At 35.6% G+C, this 17042-nt stretch overlaps 1 protein-coding gene across 2 annotated transcripts; it reads left to right on the top strand.

The window, feature by feature from the left end:
- The first annotated feature begins 3873 nt into the window (after nucleotides 1–3873).
- On the top strand, nucleotides 3874–16726 carry NSMCE4A (NSE4 homolog A, SMC5-SMC6 complex component). 2 transcript variants are annotated; one of them, XM_070946051.1, is made up of 11 exons: nucleotides 3874–4125; nucleotides 4811–4891; nucleotides 6886–7016; nucleotides 8099–8250; nucleotides 9047–9146; nucleotides 10257–10347; nucleotides 11290–11384; nucleotides 12298–12346; nucleotides 12572–12660; nucleotides 13130–13213; nucleotides 13322–16726. In XM_070946051.1, exons 1-10 carry the CDS (start codon nucleotides 4068–4070, stop codon nucleotides 13193–13195), a joined length of 912 nt encoding a protein of 303 aa, XP_070802152.1. In that variant the 5' UTR covers nucleotides 3874–4067; the 3' UTR covers nucleotides 13196–13213; nucleotides 13322–16726. The 2 variants fall into 2 exon arrangements, with proteins under 2 accessions (XP_070802152.1, XP_070802153.1); XM_070946052.1 differs by having other exon boundaries at nucleotides 13130–13218.
- Nucleotides 16727–17042: the final 316 nt, after the last annotated feature.

Here is a 17042-nt window from a genome sequence, read left to right as displayed (position 1 = left end):
ACTAACCAGAGGAAATGGCGGGGACCGGCTGCACATGCATTTAAATATTTTTGGGGAGGGCTTATTTTTGGGGAGGGCTTATTTTCAGGGGGGGCTTATTTTAGCACCTGCACTCAAAAGCCCGATTGGGTTTATTATCCAGGGAGGTCTTATTTTCGGGAAAACAGGGTACTAGAAAAATTATTTAATTTTTGAATTAACATTTTAATTTAAAAAGCTTAAACCCTGATAAAATTGAGATTGAGAGTTAATGGATTATGTGTGCTGGTGCTGGTTATTGTTATTTTAACTGCTGAATTCGTGAAATTGCATAAAATCACATGTGATAAATAAAAAAATAGGAAAATAAATAAACATAAATATAAATAAATAGGAACAAAAAATTAGCCAGTTACTCTATATGTGTACATGTAGTTTATGTAGCCTGGCTTGCTGGGAAAATGGTTAGATTATGGCTCTATGCATCACAAGGGCAGAATAATCATAGGAAACAAAGCCAGTTGTTAATTCCTATACAGAAAAAAAATTGCTTTGTATCTCTAAGTTGTCTGTAGTTTGGTTGTTATTGCCATCTGAAAATAATATTTTGATAGTGACTTCTACATATTTACTGTACATATACAGTATAGCATCCAACAGTAGACCAGTACTTATAGAAGTTAGGAAAAATCTTATTACGAAAATATGTTAGCAGTTTTAACTAGATAATTGCTGTTTGATACATTTTAAATAAGAAAATGTGTTTTATGCACTTTAAAATACAATTGACCATCCTGAAGCTTGAAGAAATATGAATTTAAAATCTGTAAATTGTACTAAAAAAGTGACTCCAAATAAACCTCAATCAAACATAATCAGTCTTTTTGACTAACACATTTTATGTACTGGCATAAATTTTCAGGAGCTGTAGGTCACTTTATCAGATTAATGGAAGAACTAGATTGATGAAGGATACAATCTGATTTTTTTTTTTTTTTGGCCACCATAGACTAACATTGTTCTGTTTTTATAATGTCCTCCCCCAAGTTCTCACAAATAAGCATATTTCTATCTACTACGAGTAGAAATACTAAGCATACAGTAATGGTTCATTCTTCCGTTATTATTTTTTGTCAAATTTATATGTGGGGTAAACAGTTCATATCTTAGTCATATCTTAGTGTAGAAACAAAGCAAAATACAGCACAACTGTTATGTCGCCATTGGAGGAGGTAACCTAAGTTTTTTCACTGCCAAGATCTAAACAAGACATCAGTTCTCCTAAAAAAAAAAATAGTGTTGGAAGAAATATCCTTTTGGGTGCAGTTCCAAGTGGGGAAAAAGACACTGGATTCATGGAATCATTTGAAAGATGATTCCAATCATCATTGGAAAGAAGGTTTATTGATGAACAGGATCACATAGCTTGAGTTCCTGAACAGAAAAAGGGCTGAGATGCTGAGAGTGCCTTGGTTTTATGCCCTCTGTTGGGCTTTGACTTTGAGCTTGTATTCTGATTGGTTGTCAGACTCCATATGGGGCCATACAGGGGCAACTCTGTAGTCTGTCCTGAGTCCCAAACTTGGTTGAGCCTTGCTGGATGATGCAATCTTCCCAGGTGCCATGTGATGAGTTCTGTTGCTAGATAGGTAGAGGGCTAATCCTATCTTTGTTGGCTCTTGGGTGAGGGCATTTGCCTATGAACAGACCTAGCTATCTCTTTATCTCTTAAGTGTGGACATCTGCTGTGGGCTATTGAGGATGGTTGGGGCTATTAAGAGTGAGTCTGCCTGCCTAAAAACGTGTTTATCCATTTCTCATCCAGGGAAATAGAATATTCTGCCTTTTTAATATTTCCTAGAATATTTCATTTTCCTAGGAGAGGGTGGGTGCAAACTTCCTACAATAGAATAATAACAGAATTCAGGTATTGTGTACTTTCATTCAGCAGTATTACCTGAAACTTAGCTAGAACTAAATTAGGAAAACAAGAGCAAATTTCTTTTCTAGATATCCTTAATTTTCTACTGCATGTTTTAATATTAAGTTTATATATACATACAGAGAGACAAAATAAAAATACATAAAATTATAAATGAAAAAAAAAAGCTAAAAAAACAAAAACGTGTTTATTTACAATGGATGCCATGATTCAGGAATCATCTGTAGCTGATTTATAATCAGTGAATAGTTAAAGTATGTTTGCCTTTCCCATGCTGAACAGTCTTTTGATTGTACTGCAAGTCAGTTTCTTTGGTACAGAAGTCAATTGCCATGTGGCGAAGAGATAAACTTCAAAAAAAATATAAATATCTGAAAATACCAAATTGAGTTAATACATGTAATTGCTTTTTTTACCGAAATGGAAAAATCTATTTTAAAAAAAGCATTAAATAGCGTTTCTTGTTGAAAAGGATGCGACTTAAAAGCCTGCCACTATGTGGTGCTGAGAACCAATGCCATTAATAATTATCTTCGTTTTGAAAGGCAGGCATTTAAGCAACTGAGCACCATCACCCTGAAAAAAAAGTTTATTTATATATCCAATAACGACCTGTATCATCCACCAGTATTTATGGGGACAACAGCCCCAAACTGGCACGTTGGGAAAAGACACACAACTCCTTCCTTCACTCTTCCAGATGAGCGTTTCTCCAACTCAGCTATAAAATGTGTGGACTTCAGCTCCCAGAATTTCTCAGCCAGCATGTTGAAATTCACGTATCTGAAAACGGCTAAGTAACTGATAGGTGAATGGAGAAAAGACCCACTATTATCAAACATTGGAAATTGCAACCTTCGCGTTCTGACTTGAACCTTCCGGCTTGCCGTCAACGTTCAGAAACGTTGAAGATCAGATCCATGGCCTTAGATATCTCGGCCTACTACAGTTATAGAAGCCCACTTTTTCGTTAATTTAGAGCTCTCCTAACTTTTATTACCTATCATCGCAAGAAATAATATTATAGAACAGGGATCTCCAACCTTGGCAACTTTAAGACTTGTGGACTTCAACTCCCAGAGTTCCTCAGCCAGCAAAGCCAGCAAAGCTGGCTGAGGAACTCTGGGAGTTGAAGTTCACAAGTCTTAAAGTTGCCAAGGTTGGAGACCCCTGCTATAGAAAGATTTAAAGCCGACGTTTTCGAGGGCTGCTCGCCACGTCGTTATCAATTATCGTTATCAAAGCATTTCTTAGAGAGCCCCCCCCCACACACACACTTCACGGTTTGTTTCTGTTGCTCCCCTCTGAGAGGAGGTTTCCAAGTATTTCTAGCAGGACTTCCAGATTCTGTAACAGCTCTGTTCCCTTCGCCATCCGTCTGGCAAACGTCGTTTCTTTCGCCATGTTCCATATATACATCCGAACTAGACTGTGTTGTTTATCCGTGTCATTATAATATACGTGGGTATATACATATTTTTCTTTATTTTGTCATGTTTAGGTAGTGCATGTTGGAGGTGGTGACCCTTTGAGAGCCGTATGCAACGAAATTTCATTTTAATGCCGATTAGTGTACATTTAAAGCGACAATAAACGGTCTATTCTAGGGGTGGGCAAATGTGGCTCTTTTACAACCTGTGGACTTCAACTCCCAGAATCCCTGAGCCAGCTTGGCTGTCTCAGGAATTCTGGGAGTTGAAGTCCACAGGTTGTAAAAGAGCCACATTTGCCCACCCCTCCATTCCATTTCCATTCCTATTCCATTCTAATTGAAGACGGCGACATGATTCCGCCTCGTTCTAAAATCTATTGTGACAACAGCGACTTCCCTCTTGGCGTTGAGAGTTCTCTCTTCGTTATTTATCTCTATGTTCGCAACGCCTCTTCCAGCCTCCTTTTCCCGGCGTTCAATGCGCGAGGAAGAACAGCTGGTGTGAGAGAGAGAGAGAGAGAGCAAGAGGGAGGGAAAGAAGGGAGGGCGGAGTTCGAGGTTAGAGGCCCGGCCGGAACCGGGAGCGCTGCCTCATCTTGGCGCTCGCTGAGTTTCTAATGCCCTGCCGGGCTGTTCTAAAAACCGGGGATTGGGCCCCAAAGGGTCTGCCGGTTCCATTTCAAGGTGAAAACTTCCGGGGAGGAATTTGACGAAATGACGACGCGCCGCATTATCCGCCAACAGTACCGAGAACTAATTTCTACCGTTCAGCGTAAGTTCCTCCCTTCCCCACCACCCAATTAAGGAGAAAAATGGCGCGAAGTAATCCTGGTTGATCCAGGAAGCCGGTTTGGGTGTCCTTGGATCGGTCGCTGCCGCCCACCCCTGTCTCCATGGGGGCGGTGATGCGTGGGGATATAAAGAGGGAAGGGAGTGGCGCTGCAGGCTGTCGAGCTTGCTTGTTCTTTACCCAAACTAGGTAACATCAGCAGTATTAGACTGATGTGTCTTAGGATCGGGCGAGACAGGGGTGCAGTACGTAGATACCTGCTCTTCTCCTGCTTCGGGATCCTTTTTCCTGTCGATGGGGAAGATGGATGGGGAGCATCTTTTCCGTCCCCACTTTGCTGTGGTTTGGAGGTGGTGGAGTTTGAGAGCTCAGGCCATTCTGAGATTCCTTTCCCAAACATTCATTCTTCTAAATGAATGAAGTCTAAATGCCTCAGTTGGGGATGGGGTGTATGTGTCACAATCTTTATTTTTTAAAAAAAAAAACCATATATAAAATGTATTCTAAATCTAAATCTTAATTGGAATCTTTGGGCATCTTGTACTTCAAGAAGTGGAACTCTTATCTTGCAAATTGGTGTATATAATGGTTTTAACGGGGTGGCCTTTTTGGTTTAGGTATCTCAACGATTAAATATTGGTTTTGTTTTTTTTTCCTCTTTGACTAGAAAACCATGAGCTGATGCTGAGCACCAATAACGATAAATTGACAGAAGCTCTAGAAGATGCTGATAAACTGTTCTCTGGAGGTAAGATGAGAATTACTTCACAATTTTTCAGTGCTTGATTTCTTTCTAGAAATTTCTAGAAGCTTCAAATAAAATAAAAAAGGAAAGAATATGTGTCTCATTGCCACTTTTATTTAATACATTCAACTTATTCTGGTGAGGAAAATATAAATCATTTTGATTACAAATAGTAGCCATCTGTATTCTTCAAAAAGCTTGAAGAAGATTAATTTTCTATGGGCCTGAAGGAACTAGAAGAGGCCAGCAGAGAAGAAAATTATTTTATTTCCCTAAAATTATTTCCCTGTAATTAAAAGCAATTAAAAATGCAATCTCTTCTCTCTCTCTCTTGTGGTTTCTTTCTTAATGATATGCTACTTTCTTTTTGATTGATAGGTATATGTCGTTTTTATTAATACTTCATGTTTGGTGGGCAGTAAATGTTACATCAAGTGATATGAATATAAATGATAAAGTATGAAACTCAGCAGGAGGAATAGTTCTTATTGTTTTAAGTATCAACAGAAACCCATAGCATGCTTTTACAAGAGAATAATGTAATAATGAACATACTAATCACACATATATTAAGCAAGGAATATGGTAAGTGATATAAATGAAAAAAAATGTTACAAGTAATATCAATAAAGACATACTGGTAATCTTTGTCACCGTTTCAGGCTACCTAGTTCGGATTGATAGTGGGCTTTGTTTTGGTCCCTTTTTTAATGACATTTAGTGCACTTTGAAGACAACCCTTGATTGGTAAACCTCAAAGCTTAAGCTTCAAGGAAGAACTTTTATTAATTTTCAGAATAAGTGAGGGTAAGGGAATTTAATCTTATTTCTTGTTGAAATCCAGTACTGTTTTGAGATAAATTGTCAAGAGATACAAATCTGTAATTTTTCAGAGGTGGTTGGGGCTCTGTGATTCTATCTCTTAATATTTATTTCATTTGGAGAAAAATGGCAGCTTCTAGTACACCTGCATGTTTTTGTTTATAGCCAGTTAGCAACTGTGTTGCTAATAAAATACTATAAACACGATTGTGAAATGTAATTGTCGTTCTTGACACTGCTCTTCATTGATTTACCTTGTTATCTTGAAAGGTTTAAAACTTAATTTCTGAAGTTTAAGAAATTTAAAAAAAAATATAGAGCTCGGTGTTTGTGAATCTGAGGCCTGATTCTAAATTTATCCAAGATTTTTTAAACAAATCTTGTAAAGAGTCAATGCTGCATTGTCATTGCCACAGTGTTCAATGTTTTTATACTGTTAAGCTGTTAGCATTATTAAAATAGTCACCAACTAAAATATGCAACTAGTTGACCCATACTAAATCAGTATTTTTTTCACAGATTATTATCTGTATGTAGGTAGTCCTCAATTTACAACCATTCATTCAGAGACCATTCTAAGGTAGAAAAATATGTCTTATGACTATTTTTTGTACTTAATACTTTTGTAGCACCTCCATAGTCATGTGATCCGAATTTGGATATTTGGCAACTGGCATGTATTTATGATAGTTGCAGTATCCCGGGGTCATGTGATCACATTTTGTCATCTGAGGAGCAAAGTCAATGGTTAATCTTTAGAAGCAAAGGTTCACTTAACAACTGTTATTGACAACTACAGTGATTCATTTAATAGCTGTGGCAAGAAAGGTCATAAAATGGAGCAAAACTTAACAACTGTCTTGCTTAACAACAAAAATTTCGAGCTCAATTGTCATATATCGAGGACTACCTAGTTTTCCAATTATAGATATACCCTATTCTTTTATCAGATCATACAGCAAATAATTTGAATGCATATCTTGCTTAGAATTCTCTCCAAAATATTCATTTTTCTTCTTCTAGTCCATCACATTGAATTGTTAACTTACTCTTATTTAGTTAACTTGCGATTCATGGAAACAAGCATTCATCAGAAACTGAATATTAATGAAAATTATGTTCTTGCCTTCAATTCCCTTTGAATCTAGCAAAATATTTTTCTTCTTTCAAAACAGTGTCCTGGGCAAGAGAGGCCGCTTTGGATGCCCAGTTCCTAGTTTTGGCATCAAATCTAGGAAAAGAAAAAGCAAGCCAGTTACACTCAGATATGACAATATTTGATCCATCTGCATTTGCTGAAGATTTAGTAAGTTTGCAATGATGAACTCTATAGTAATATAAGGCGTTTATGTTTTATTAAATAGAATATGGGAAACAATTTTTTTAGCAAAGCTAATAGCAATATTTAAAAGTATACGTAAATATTTCACTCGTATAAGCTGAAATATAAGTTTTAGAGTCTGAAATCAAAAAAAAGTATGCAGTGCACTTGAGGTCCTTCAGTTCATGGGAACCAGACAGTTAGCTTGCTGTTGCATTAATCATATATTTTAATAGACATTAGAACCCCATTGCTTAGTTTAAATGTAGGCTGTAACTCTTGGGCTGTCATGCTTTATAACCTCTTCTCTGGTTTTCTCACACTAACTTCAAATTAGTGAATTCTTGCAATATTGAAAATGAAACTATTTGGTACCAAAAATGTAGTGATCTAAAATTTTTTTTGTCCTGTAGAATTATTTTGCTGTACTGGATAGTTAGAATTGTAAGCCATGTGTCACAGTTCATTTTTGCCCCATCTTCAATCATGAACCAAAGAAAATTAAAAATTATTGCTCAGGTTTCTTTATATTTCCATTTTTTTTAACCTGGCATCACAGACCAGGCTTGCTGGTAGTTTGGGTTTGGAAAAAAACATATTTGTCTGCTTGTCTTGTCTGAAATCACATATTATAGTAGCTAAGGCAATTCAAGTAGTTCTTTGTACCACTTCAAAGAGAGAATTGTGTGGCTCCACAATTTCAGTTATGTAAATAATTCTGCATTTTTGGAGATGGTGGTGAGGGGAGAACGGTTTGTGCAAAGAGATAACATACACCACATATTTCAAATGGAATTCCCTGTTTAAAAAAACTAGATAAATTGATTAAGATATTCTAATTTCAGATCAAAGTTCCAAAACACTGTATTTTGAATTATTTACATATGCATTCAGTATCATTCAGTATAGATTTAGACATAAATCTTAACTCAATAAGCATAATATTACTAATACCTTCAAAATATTATGTACCTTAACATCATATTTCTTCTTGAATTAAATTCTAATTTCATATTGTTGTGTATTTTGTATAAAATGCAAATTGAAACCATATATTTCTTCTACAGTTATCACTTATGGGTCTAAATCGTTTGGAAATAGAAGAAAGTGATAGTGAAGAAGAACAGGTTGCTAGTGGATTCTTACCTAATAATGCTTGGCATAAACTTGGTGAAGAAGCAAAAAAATACTTTAGGAGGGCACCAGTTTTCCATTTCATGTGAGTTTATTTATAGTATCCATCATTCAGTCTGGTGTGATAACTTTCACAGGAATTATGCTATAGATTTCTTGTTACTTGGGACTTGAATAACAATTAAAGAATCTTACACATTATAATTTGTCTACTGTTCTCTTTGAGCTTTGTTCTCAGCACTTTGGAAAGCCTTGCATATATTTTCTGGAAGTTTTCTGCAATGCCTGAACACTTGTTGAAGTGAGCAAGATACCTAGCTTCTATGTTTTTATCTGATTTTATCTGTAAGATTTCTGCAGATAAAGAAACCAAAGACTTTTTATTATGTTGTCATTCTTAGCTTCCATGTGGCATACATCAAATGGGTTTGGGGCAAGGAGGTTTCTTGATAGAAAATGCTGTTGACCCTAATTTATTCCATAATTGGAACAAGATATTCTTTCCAACAGTGCTTTAAAGGTGTTCTATAAATGTTTCCTTTTGTTGCTCTTAGGTAATAACGTTTTAAAATTTGAAATAAGAGCAAAAAATGTGTATAGTTGAGAGCAACCAGACTAGGATTTTGCATTCATATATATTATTCCAACATGACTCTAACATCAAAACTTTATTAGGTCTGAAGGCATGAAACTGAAAGAAATTCTAATCTCTCAGCAATTCAAACACCAGGTTCTTTTTTTTTTTTTTTTTTTTTTTTGAGGCTTCTATTGCTACATCCTTCTAGTTTGTTAGCCATGTTTGCAAAATAGAATAACAGTGTTATGTCATCAAATTATTTGGAATGTTACATAAGGAATTGACAATGTTTTCGTTGTCTTAGGTTAGGCACATTTACTCCTGATCCTCCTGTTGAAAGGCCACGAATTGAAAGGCAACGAAAGAAGGCAACTTCAGATGGAAACAGAGCAATGCCTGCACAAGTGAGTTACATATGAGAAGTAAAGTCTAACGTTACTTTGGGGATGAGAAACTTCCAACTGAAATTGATAGCACAGTAACAGAAGAGGACACATAGAATAGATTTTTTGTTTTAACAAAGCTTTACGATGAACAATGATTTTCCTGCAGATGTTGGTTCTGACTGTCAGGGTTCCAAGTAGCACCCCCAACGAAAGCAGATGTTTGGTTCTACTGTCAGGGTTCCAAGTAACATCCCCAACGAAATCAAACTCCGAGGCTTGAAGTTCCTCAAAGCTAACTTTTATTAGGAATGTCATATTGGCACATCTGGGAAAACCCGAATCTGAAAGCTTCTGGGTTTTCCTCACCCACAAGAAAGTTCAAGACCTTGCCCACATCTCCCACATGTCCACATAGCTTCAATCAGTTCTTTCCTGAACAGAAGACATCTTCCAATTTCTTCTTTGCACAGTTGCCAGACACCATGGCCTTGAACTTCTCTTAGAGAAGTTTGTTATGGCTATCTCTACTTCACTCATGCATCCCCCCTCCCAACTTCCCACGGTATGATTGTGGCAGGCCTGGATCCTCAAGGCACACAGATAATATGGCTTCCAGACATGACACTGACTTGTACTGAAGGAGGGTGTGATATTTGCCCAATAAGCTTCTAATATACATACATGGAAAAAAATATACTTTTGAAGAAGCTGATTATTGTAATTTGTAAATGGTACATAAAATTTTAAAGTCAACTTTAAAAGCTTATTCTTCATATCAGTAGAATTATTTGAGGTCAGTTCTATTTTTGCACATTCTCCTATCTGTTAGATAGGAGAATGTTTGCATACATCACATATCTATTAGGAAACAGAAAGAAAATGTTTACCTCGTCTTCAGATATTTACTCTTTTAAAAAATACATTTCATTTGTCCCTGAAATCAAGTTTACATTTATGAAAGTATTGCTGATTATGAGGCACCATAATAAAGTATGCTTTAAGGAAAACTGCAATATTTTAAAAAGAAATTAATCTAAGAATATTATAATGGAAGGGGAAGACTGCTGTAACATTGTCATAAAATATAGCTATATTGACAATAGCTTGTTAAATTAATTCCTTTTTTAGTTAAAGAAAATGGAAGAATCTCATCAAGAAGCTACTGAAAAGGAAGTAGAAAGGATTTTGGGATTCTTACAAGCCTATTACGCAGAAGAGCGTAAGTTAATGGAATTCAGCATTCACAGAGTTTCCTCTCTTTTCTTTAAGTATTGTTATGGTGGCTAGGATACGAAGAGTATAAAATCAAGGATGCTATGTCAGAACAAAAATATCTGAGCAGAAAAGTTCAGTTGAAGTTATAAAGAGGTTGTAAGCTTCAAACATTTAGCTGTATATATATATGTGTATGTGTGTGTGTATATATATAGATATATATTTCTCTTTAGCCAGGTTCTACCTACGTAAACCAAGATATTATGCAGCCCTAGTTCAGTGAAATCACAATTCACTAGTTTTTGGGCTTTTTTTTTTCTTTTTCTTTTTTTCTTCTGGCAGCCAGCAGACCCTTTGCTGCCCATTGGGAGACTGCTGGCTGCCAGAAGGAAAAAAAAAAAGCCCTAAAACTAGTGAATTGTGATTTCACTGAACTAGGACTGCATAATATCTTGGTTTACATAGGTAGAACTTGGCTAAAGAGAAATACACATAAAACCTACGAAAAAGAAAGAAAAAAAAAACCACACACACACACACCCACACCCACACCCACACCCACACACAGGCAATTAGCTTAATTTTCATGGTGATATTTGTACTGGAAATTCTCAATTATATTAATTTGGCTCCATAATTACATATTTCTCAATCTGATGTTATGATAATACTTTTGTGTAGGAAGAATCATTCAGACAGCATATATCTAGGATTTGTTAAGAAAATTCAGTTTACATTTCTCATTCTGCTGCAGACCATGATTAGATCTGCCTTTAAATTGAAAAAAAAGGAATAGTGAAAAATATTAAATGTGGGTTTAGGAATTTTTTTCCATTCATAGATGAATGATAGTTAAATGATGTTGAACACAGAAAGTAAACTAGAAATAGGCTGAATAGCTAAATGAATGTATCGATATTAAAATTACGTTGTTTTTACATTATAGCTTCTACACCAATATCCTTCCTTGAGTTTGTGACAGACCCAAATTCTTTTTCACGAACTGTGGAAAACATGTTTCATGTCTCATTCTTAATAAGGGTAAGGAAAAACAATTTTTTTTAAATTTGATTTATATGCCGCCCTTCTCCGGAGACTCAGGGTGGCTTACAATGCGCTAAGCAATAGCTTTCATTCTTTTGTATATTTATACAAAGTCTGCTTATTGCCCCCACAACTGGGTCCTCAATTTACCTACCTTAGAAAGGATGGAAGGCTGAGTCAATCTTGAGCCTTGGCGAGATTCGAACCTGCAGTAATTGCAGGCAGCTGGTCTTAATAACCAGCTTAATAACAGGGTGCCTTAGACCACTGTACTACCAAGGCTCTTTGCTCCCTTAATTTGCTCCTTTAATTACAAAAAACAAATGTACTGTGCCACAAATCTATGCACAAGATTTGAACCATCCATGTTGGAGGGTTGCTAGTTGACTAATTCTTTTCATCTCTTATGTAATAGAAATAATTTGATGTATGTTTATAATTTACTAACCTCCCTTTTATAAACCAGATTTCTTTCCAGTTTGATATATTCAAATTGATTTTGAAACAAGCTTGATAATTATAAACAATATGGTATGATATTTAGACACTTGAAATATGGATCATGCTTTGTTTTTGTTAAAAAATCTGATTGGGTTTTTTCTTACTGGAAATAAGTTGGTTTTAAGTCCTACATCTATCTACTGTTTAAAAGATTAAAACTGGAAAACTAATTCTTGAATGACTGGGTTTGCTTTTTGTACTAAACCATAATTGAACCGTGGTTTATTTCATATAACAATGTAATCATACAATTCATTTAATCAAAGTCAAGCAACTAATATGTGGTTAAATTTGTTTATCATTCTTATTGCTGTTGAGCGTTCAGCCCAGTAAATGTATTTCAGATTTCATAACCTGTTTCTGACAGATTTGCTATCTTGGGGGTAAATTGAACTATTTTTTCCCCTAGGATGGACTTGCAAGAATAAAACTGGATCAAGATAAGCTTCCTATAATAGGTAATGTCCCTTGGGTCCCTTGAGAGTTGGGCGGCATAGAAATATGATTAATTAAATTAATTAAATTAAATTAATGTTGCAATATTTCTAATACTAGGAGTTGTTTTAAACAAATGTCTTTGTCTCTTAATTTGACATATACTTGCGTTTATATTGTTTTAGAGAAATTGCATTTTCATTTCTTTAAATAAAAACATGTGTCCCAAAAATAAAATATTTTGCTAGAACCTTTACGTCCACAAGGAGTAGAAAATTATGAGGATACTCAAGCACGGAAGCAAGCCGTCATATCAATGAGCTATCAAGACTGGATGGTATAGTTAAATATTTTATTTCCAAAAGTTATTTTAAATATTCCTGTACTGCATTTCTGTATCTAAAATGCTATAACTAAGATTAGCATACCTATATTATTTAGATCTTAAAAATATGGAAAGGCAAGGTCCTGGTTCTGTAAATTTGGAAGGGGAAAAATATATATTCTTCCTTCAATGTGTATCACAATAAGACAGACTGTTGATCAAAGTAGCAATGCATTTCATTCATGTATTCTGTAGTTTCCCATCTTAAAAAAAATTGCAGCACATATCCAGAATTTTCATTGTAAAAGTATTGTAAAAATAAATGCTAATCAGAAGTTCTGTTAACTTGTAATATACATAACTTTGCATTTAACAGCTTAATATTTTAACTAGTGGTGGCTGAAAAGGTAGATATGTTTATTAATGCACATTATTTATAATACTATAGATTAAAAGACATAAATTTTTTATTTTCACATAGAATATTGTGGAGATATTTGAAATTTCAGAGCCAATGATTCCACCTCTTTCACAGTCACAGAAATGAGATGAAGCTGATCTGAATGTAAGGTACTATTTTTGTTTATTTTTTTTTAATATCATTTTTTGTTGTTGATATTCAAGCACAATAAATGTTAGTTGGGCTAACTTGAATTCTATCTATCTTTTGCAGATTTCAATCTCATTCTTTTACACAGGTATCTATAGTTCTATAAGAACCAGCCTGATCTTGGATGGAAATGAGCTAAACTTTCCTGTTTTAAGTATTGCATATTTGCTTGAATAAGAGGAGTGCCTGCAGGTTTTCTAAATAACAATGTTGTATTTTACAACATATTGTACATTATTTATTTGCTGTAACAGCAAATTAGTCTTGTTGTAGCTTTTATATTCTGAATGTGCTTTGTCTTATTACACATTCATTTGGTCAACATTATGTTGTTTCAATTTGTATTTCACTTTTTCATAAAGCAAAAAGTTAACAATACAAACAAAATACGATACATCTCAGTAACAGAAGACATTTGATCAATCTTCAGACATGGAAAGAGTTCCCAAGGGAGTTTGCTCTGTATTTTTGGAGTGATGCAGAACATGCCTTCTTTTATGTGCCTGAAAAAGATTGCTTTAAGGATCCTTTTCTATTAATCTTTAATGTCCAAGGAGATTCATATTGAGAGACATAGATAGTTGTGCTTAAAAAAACCATTTAAATGTTAAAGGATGGTACACTCTCAATTCCTTTATGTTGCAGCAGTATGTCTTAATTATATCTTAGTTTAGGAGAATATGCACTTTTATAGATCTTATTTATAGTTCTATAGATTTTGAACCTCATTATTTGTGAATGATGATGTAGAGAAGAAAAATGGGGAGTGGAAATGCAAGACCAAGAAGAAAGGCTGAGAAGAAAAGTGTATCAGGCTCTCTACATCATAGAATGTACTTACCTAGTTGAAATATTTTGTTTTCTTCCATCATACCATTTGGGTGTAATTCTGCATTTAACATAAGCATTCAAATGTTTATGGTGAAAATAAGGATGAAGTAGAATGTCTTTGAGAAATGGCTTATAAGAACAAAGTAACTTGTGGATGTCACTCCATATTATTAAAACTTCAGCAGAAACAACCATTTGGAATTAAAGACTTTGATACACTTTTGCAATGGGCTGTGTGTTCAAGATTAATAATTTCAAATGTTTCTGTAGTCATTTTTAGTTGCGTAAGCAACTTGTTAACCTTTACAGAATAATAAATATAAATATTAAATACAGATCATAACATGGAAACTTTGGCTTTGAAAATACTATTTTTTGGACTAAAGGTGCAGTCTAGTAGATGCTGGGAAGCTGCCCTGCACCTTATAAATTACTCTTTTGTAAGTATTTTCTTGGAAAGTTGCATGCGATAACAAAGTGTAGTGGTATTATAGCTGATACAAAAAATAGGTGAAGCTGGATTAGTTGTTAATTTATAAAATTCTATGGTGTTCCTCCATTCCTAGCATATATTGTTCCATCACTAGATTTCTAATATGCATATGGGCATCATACAAATCATACATAATAAATGCACTAAGGAGATTTGTTTTTGAAGCCAAATGAGCAGATTTTAGACAATTATAGTTGGACTGCATCAATGTCAGAGAACATGCAGTCTTGTCAAACTAATTTTAGGGTCCAGTTTTAGTTTGCAAACCTTGCTGGCAAAGTCCTGTGAATTGTTGATGTGATGGCTGGTGTTGCTGATCAGAAGAACTGATTAGGTGGTTAGATATTTTGCAGTGTTGTAGGTGACGGAGTTGATGCTGCTGACAATCCATCCAGTCAGAGCTGAAGAAGCTTCTTGGATGAGAAGTGAAACATTTTCAAAGAAAAACAAGAGTCCAGTTGCCCCTTGAAAAAATACCTTTGGATCATATACTGCTGTTTTTTAATAAATATAGATTGTCCTCAATTTATGACTAATTGAACAAGGAATTACGATCGTAAGTTGTACCAGTCATTAAGTGGGTCATCACGTGATCATGCCTGATTTTACAACCTTTTTTGCATGGTCTTTAAGTGAATAGTCTTTATTTTGCTGGAAACTGGAAGTAAACACCAGTTAACAGCAAAAAATGTAAACTGGTCATGAGTGGGGTTCTGCAAACAGCTATAAATGCAGGCCAATTGCCATGCACCCAAAATAACCTGGGGGATGGGGCAGTCAGAACGGATTGTAAATATCTTTGGGAGTGGAGCCTGTAAACTTTGGTTGTAAGTCGAGGACTACTTGTAATGTGCCAGGTTAGGTGGTATATACATTTCATCTCAGTCTTTAGTATAGATGTTACAATATGATTGATGCCAGCATCTTATGAATTCAAAGTACAAAGTATATTTCATCGCCTTTTGTAAATGTTGAACACATGTCTTAAATAACTTTGAATCTGCAATGTTATTTCTTCACATCTAGAAAAGTATTCCACACCTATGAGTGGAACAATTTAAATAAGGACTAAATAGTGGATTAACTAAAGGCAATCCGCAATTTAATGGCACATAATCAAAAAACCAGTAATTATTGAAGTACAAGTAGCCTTCACTTGATGCCAAGTGACCCGGTTGTTAAGCGAAATGTCACGTGATTGCTCAACTTAGGGAGAGCAGTTCTGGGAATCTTTGAATGAATCCACATGGTCGTTAAGCAAGTACTCACCTGGCTTCTTAGAAGAAGGCATGGGACTGCGTCCAATTCTTTCCAGCAACCTCTCTCCATCTCCCTACTTTTGGCTTCCTTCTGATCCACCAATTACCCTGTGCTCTGGCCAGTGGTTGCACTGCCCACCACTACCACCTGGGTCCTTTTGTTTGCTGGCCAGGGTTTCCTTTCATAACTGGTGCATCCAGGACTGCCATTTGGACAGCTCCTTTTTGCTGACTGTTTTGTGAAAGGAGGACTTGGCAGGTACCTGAAATGAGGCCCTGATCAGTAGTTTGATGTGGCACAGCACACACCTGCCCATAGTTCTTACCTGGTGGACTATACTACCTTCAGGGATCCGTAATCCCCGGGCCACTCATACAAATGAAGTTGTGTGTGCTTGCATGCACATGCCTATCACTCTCACAGAACCAACCCCTCTGCCACCCCCGCCGGCCCACCAAGCTGGAAAGATTGGGGATCGCTGGTCTATTGGACATTTCCACAGCATCTCCCCTTGCGTGTTCAGGATGATGAACCTAGTGGAAGGGAGGGAGGCAAAGAGAACAAAGGTCCACTGCAGTTGTAAACATGACAGGACTGAATTTTCACATGACCTTGGGCAACCGCAAAGGCCAGAAGCTAGAGGTCTGCTCATAAGGCATTTTGTTCAGCGCCATCATAACTGAATACATGCTGAATGAAAGATGGTTAAGCAAGGACTACCTGTATTTCTCATTCTCTTTGTGTCTGTAATTGCATTCTGATTGCATTCTATGACAAAATGAGAATATGTACTTCTGATCTGGCCATGTCCAGCTTCTGCAGCATGTCTTGGAAGTAGATATGCTGTCACTTTTTGTGCTTAATAAAAATTAACAGAACACATAGGAGTCTGAGTGTCGGGTTCAAATTATATGAATACTAATGCATTCAGAAAAGAATAGATGCAAAAAAATCAGCTCACTATGCACACATAACATATATGTATATAGCAAGAAAAATAATGATTTGGGAAATGGGAAATCATTTGGGAAAAATGTGCAGTTCCCAGGCCCCTGACACAAACGTAAGGTTTTCTAGTTTCTTGCTTTTCATTGCTTTTATATGAACATATCTCTGAAAGGATGGGGAAAAAAAAATTGGTAGAAATCAACCAGACAGTGCCATTTATTATGATTTATTGCTGCTATACTGAAATGGATA

This window comes from Pituophis catenifer, unplaced genomic scaffold, assembly GCF_029215685.1.
Source record: "Pituophis catenifer annectens isolate HBS135680 unplaced genomic scaffold, rPitCat1.0.hap2 SCAF_6, whole genome shotgun sequence".
Classification (NCBI taxonomy): Eukaryota; Metazoa; Chordata; class Lepidosauria; order Squamata; family Colubridae; genus Pituophis; species Pituophis catenifer.
The sequence above is the reverse complement of the archived record's forward strand: the minus strand, read 5'-3'. Positions and strand labels throughout refer to the sequence as shown.

What these genes read in the sequence shown, in the direction of transcription:
- NSMCE4A (XM_070946051.1), top strand. Translation starts at nt 4,068, where the DNA reads ATGACGACGCGCCGCATTATCCGCCAACAGTACCGAGAACTAATTTCT. An exon ending in TGATAAACTGTTCTCTGGAG is followed by an intron (nt 4,892 to 6,885) that starts GTAAGATGAGAA and finishes CTTTCAAAACAG; the next exon opens with TGTCCTGGGCAAGAGAGGCC. An exon ending in CTGCATTTGCTGAAGATTTA is followed by an intron (nt 7,017 to 8,098) that starts GTAAGTTTGCAA and finishes TTTCTTCTACAG; the next exon opens with TTATCACTTATGGGTCTAAA.